The sequence below is a fragment of the Montipora foliosa genome, chromosome 4, assembly GCF_036669935.1.
Source record: "Montipora foliosa isolate CH-2021 chromosome 4, ASM3666993v2, whole genome shotgun sequence".
Classification (NCBI taxonomy): domain Eukaryota; kingdom Metazoa; phylum Cnidaria; class Anthozoa; order Scleractinia; family Acroporidae; genus Montipora; species Montipora foliosa.
The window spans coordinates 9,481,527-9,486,526 of NC_090872.1; the positions used below are offsets into that span (position 1 = coordinate 9,481,527).

The 5,000-nt window shown below is 38.3% G+C and overlaps 1 protein-coding gene across 3 annotated transcripts in view; it reads left to right on the forward strand.

Annotated features, from left to right (window-relative positions):
• Positions 1–5,000, forward strand: part of LOC137999755 (la-related protein 1B-like) — a 35,915-nt gene that overhangs the window by 8,643 nt on the left and 22,272 nt on the right. The window contains exons 6-12 of one of the 3 annotated variants that reach the window (XR_011123000.1): positions 1,032–1,233; positions 1,578–1,632; positions 1,771–1,860; positions 2,822–2,927; positions 3,661–3,714; positions 3,800–3,922; positions 4,951–5,000. The exon at positions 4,951–5,000 is cut by the window's right edge and continues 21 nt beyond it. Coding sequence is in view for 2 of the 3 variants with exons in the window: in XM_068845648.1 (XP_068701749.1) it covers positions 1,029–1,233; positions 1,578–1,632; positions 1,771–1,860; positions 2,822–2,927; positions 3,661–3,714; positions 3,800–3,922; positions 4,951–5,000 (683 nt within the window). In the remaining variant the exon portion in view is untranslated. Of the gene's footprint in view, positions 1–1,028; positions 1,234–1,577; positions 1,633–1,770; positions 1,861–2,821; positions 2,928–3,660; positions 3,715–3,799; positions 3,923–4,950 lie in introns of all 3 variants that reach the window. The other 2 variants (XM_068845648.1, XM_068845649.1) reach the window with 2 other exon arrangements.

Genomic DNA, 5,000 nt, shown 5'->3' on the forward strand with positions numbered 1-5,000 from the left:
TTTTGTTACTAGTTTTTGACACTTAATAGGGAGAAGCAATGGAAAAAGGCAATAGCACATGAAGTTGTACTCTACTAATGAATGTTACTTAGCAAGAGTTTCAATAAAATTGGAAGTGCTCCACTGGGTTGAGTAGGGTAACTGATTGTTGTGTTTATCAAAATGAATTTTATTCTTAAGGCTCTGTTACACTGTGAAATGTTTCGTGCAACTTGTCTTGCAATGTTTTAGCGACGTTGAGGCAGGACAAGTTGCATGAAACATTTCACAGTGTAACAGTGCCTTTAAACCCTGAGCTCATGAAAGTCTGTTAGAGTAATTGAGAGTTAGTCAAACAAGAGGAAGAGTTGACGAGAGTTTGTCGATAGTTTCACATGCAAATCAAAGAGAGAGAGACCCTGGGAAAATCCTTTCTGATGTAATTTGGCGACTAGCTAGCCGGTATGTTTAGCTTAGGGATTGTCCTTGGTCTCCGAATCCGATGCCGTATTATTTTTTCCTTTATTATCTGAGCCCCCTGGAAAAAAACGGTAACTGCTGACTGCAAAACTCTCTCTCAAACTCTTGTGCGCTGCCAAAGGAGAAAAAACTTTCGCCAACCCTCATGTGAAAAAATTGAGCAGGTTCAAATTTGATGAGAGTTCTCGAGAGTCTGTGAGAGTAGCCGAGAGTGGATGAGTGTTTCTGGCCAAATGAGAGCGCGAGTTTCAACTCTTTTGCTCTCATTTGGCCAGGACTTTAGTTTTGAAAGAATCTCTGTCTTAAATTACATCAGTTTAGGAGAAAAAACAGCTGCTAGGTTTACAGTCGGAAATTTATTATTGCTGGCTTGTCAAACACTGTAAGTTACATGTACACGGACATCACTTTTATTGTTGCTTCTCATCTCCACCCTTCAGCTTCGAATAGCATTACATGTGCAATGTACTTGCTGTGTTAAAAGCAAGAATACTTGGTTACTAAGAGTCTGTTCTCTTAAAGTGTCTGTAATTTTTTTTTAAAGGAAAGTGTTTGTCTCTTTGTTTCAGCAGAAGGGCATCAGCAGATGCCGTACAATTCATCCTATCCACAGCAGTTTGGTTATCAGATGTACAATGGCACAACTTACTTTGCCCAGCCAGCCTATGGTTCCAATCAACCGTACAACCCTAACTTTTACTACAGTTCTGGAAACTATATGACAGCAGTGCCATACGACGAAGCACCGTTGAAGGAATATGTAAAAAACCAAATGTAAGTTGTCTTTTGGTTTTGTACAGAGAAAATGTATTATTATCATAAATCTGGATTTTATATTTTTCATCATGTAATCATACAGTGTGGAGATACCAGTAAGCGTCCAGAAATTGAATGACCAATGTCTGAACCAGGGAATCAATCTCACACGTGAAAACGCTCTTGTATTACCCTCTGCAAGCAGGCTGCTTAAGACTTAGCTGAAACGTCTCAACCAACAACAAAATATCACGAGTCAATGACAAAAACTAGCTTTAATTAATTATGTCATCTCTTGACTACCACTACTCCATTTTTAAAAATATCAACTTATAATTGTCTTGTTTTGATTTTGAATTTAGAGAGTACTACTTTTGTGATCAAAACCTTCAGAAAGACATCTTCTTGAGACGACAGGTAACAGAAATTTATGACTTGTTTTGGTACAGCTCAAGACTGTACTATACATGTATGTATGTTTTGAAGTTAAAGCTTGCTTTGTAGGAATCATTGCCTCTATCATTATTTTAATTTTATTCTCGTTACTTTTTGTAGATGGACAGTGAAGGCTACATCCCATTAGGACTTATTGCAAGCTTCTACAGAGTTCAAGCCCTTACACAGGATATTAACCTTATTGTAGAGGTTTGTACGCCTTTGATTCTATGTGGCCAGTTCAATAGCTGTCTATGTGTTACATCTGAGAATATTCTCTGTGGGGAATGTTTCCATTCCTAGGCAAAATTTGTGCAATTGTGCTGCACAAACTTTATTCATAACAGCTCAGAACGGAAAACTGGCTCTGGTTGTTGAGTTAGTGGGTTCTTTGAAAAGTTAAGGGTCATTTTTCAAATTGAAAACGGTCTTATCTCCAGGGCTTACATTATTATTAAACTTCAGTGGAATACGATCCATTGGCCAGTGTACATGTAGCCCTGAGAAGGACTGTTGTCGGTGACAGACTTTCAACACCTGGGTGAAAGTCATGTTACTGTTCTTTCAAATCTTCCAATGCTGCTTTTGCACATTTTTTTTAGTCAAGTTAAGAAAAAAGAAAAAAAATCTTGAAATGTACATAAGTTATTGCAGAAACAAAACTTTAATAACAGTTAATCAACTCTAAAGGTGTCGTAATCCCTGATGGCGTGACTCCTCTGGGACCTGTTTCTGCAGCAAACTGCTGCTTCACTTATAATTAGCATTTTTTGGTTACACCTGAGTGTTGGGCACACTTTTTGAAAATTCTCCAGGCAATGAAAATCACTTTGTCGACATGAAATGTGCTGGGAGAGTGAAAAGTCTACTAAAAACGCAAAAAAAGTCACTACCCCCAGGACCTTTACCTCGTCTTGTGCTACGTTCATCTTGTAAGGCCCAGTTGTATCAAACCTAGCCAAGGTCACTTCACCAATATCCTTGGTAATTCATCACCAAACAGAAACGTAGTGACTGCATTACGTTTACTGCAAACAAGACTGCTAACAAAGAAGCCACCGTCAAACCCTGATTAAGTATGAAAAACATAGCACTTTATTTTTGGCATGTCACCCCTGACCGTTTAAAGCATACTTGTAGATTGATGAAAGTTGTTTGTTGCATTTTGCAGGCACTGCAAGGAAGTGAAGTTGTGGAACTTAACTTGACAGAAGGCAAAATTCGACGAAAGGATAACCCTGTTTTGTGGGTGATACCAGCGGACCAACCCTTAACTGGTTTGTCTTAAACTCTCTTTGCACTAAAGTTTTATGCAAACGGTAAATGAATGTCTTAACCCATTGACTCCCAGGGGTTCCCCATTGATGAGTAAAATCGTCTGGCGTTAGACAGAGTGAAATACTAAGAGCGCGTTCAGTTCAATTGACCTCATTCCGGAATTAGAATACGTGGAGTGATGATTAAAACGGTATGTTTGGCACGTTTCGAGGCAGCAAGGATAACAAAAGTATGTTTAAAATAGCATTTTAGCAGATATTTGAAAATTTTAATGTGAATCTCTGTAAAGAGGAAGGATTTCTATGTATTCCTATTCCGGAATATGGTCAATCGAACGCACCCTAAGTCTGGTCGGTTTAGGCTGGTTTTGGGCGTCAAAGGGTTAATTTAATTGAAACCAAGCATCAAGTCATCTTGTTAAGTGATTGCAATATCTTTTCCAAAAGATAATAATAATAATTATAATTAAAAATTCGACGAAAAGACAACCCTGTTTTGTGGCTGATACCAGTGGACCAACCCTTTACTGGTTTGTCGTAAAACTCTCTTTGCAGTAAAGTGTTATGCAAACGGTAAATGAATGTCTTAATTTAATTCACACCAAGCATCAAGTCATCTTGTTGAGGGATTGCAATATCTTTTCCAAGATAAAATAATTATTATTATGGTGAGAATGTAAACTCCCACAAGTATTAATATTCCCTTTAACCTTGTTCTGTGTTCATTCCCTAGTTGAAAACAACATGGCACAAGAACCAATTCTTACAGCAAAGCAAGATATTATTGGTACGGAGAAGTGAGCTTTTTGAGCCTGTGGTTTTAACAATTTCAATACTTATTGCAATTCCTTTTTAATTAATCTTCATGCCAGAAGTGGAACAATCAAAGGTGGCCAAGAGACCCACCAGTCTGGATAATCCCTCTGAGTTAATTAAATTGGCACAAAGGGAATCAGTCATGAATAACTCGTCTAGCAAAGAGGAGAGCAATAAAGGTGAGGAGACAACAGATATGGAGTGTTATCTTACAGTTTCTAAGCACTATAGGTGTTGCCAGAGGCACCCTTTTGCCTGAGGTCCAATTACAAAGCCAGCTACTGGATGGAGACTGCTTCAATATCTGGGTGTAAATCCCTGGAAACCCAGCCAAGAACTGACATGCCGCAAAAATTTAATCTCAAGTCTCCTACAACATCAGTGCCACAAATTTAATGACCTTTATTGGTAAAAGTTTTGTGTTTGCAAAATTAATATTACAATGAATTAATCACCCTCAGCTATTCAATGGGCCATTTGGATTCTTTGTTACATTCAATACCAGTTTTTGGGGGAGCTTGCGCGTGTGGAGCACCATTAGTAAGAAAATATGGTAACCCATCTGTGTGAGAAAATTTGGTTTGGGACTGTACGACAGGAACTTCTTTGTTAGTTACGATCAGTTGACACCTGTCAAAACAAGGTACCTGCTGACCAGTATCACATGACCATATTGTGGGCTCAAGTGTAAAGCTCATCAAGGTCAACTGTTTTTTTTTAAGTTGACCACTGACCAGGTACCGGAATTTGATTGGATTGCTGGCTCAGGCCAGTTTAACTTATTGTAAGATTAAATGACACGGGAGCTTGCCGAAATCTATATATTATGTATTTTCATTGTAGCATGGTTAGATTGTGATAATGCATGGTCAGTTGTGGTTGACCCTAAGTGCTTTTTTAGCTGGTTACGGAATTTTCTGAGTGGTGGGGGAAATACTGAAGGAAAAGAAAAGACAGGGGTGGGGTACAAGAGGTACAAAATATAAAAATACAGGAACTTGGCTTTTCATCCCATTGCCCTAACTCTTGGCATTCACCATGGGGAAATTCACTCTGTAATTTAGTGCAATGTTTCTGTGGAAATTGGCTGCGGTTTTAGGACAAAATGGGGCAAAAGTCACTTAGAACGTTTTGGCCCAGAGCCCTTAAATTATTTTATTGTAACTCCCGTCTTACTAATTTTCATATTTTGTTTTTCATGTTGCAGATACAAAAAAGTCAGATTCTGAGGAATGGACAGAAGTAAAAAGAAGGAAA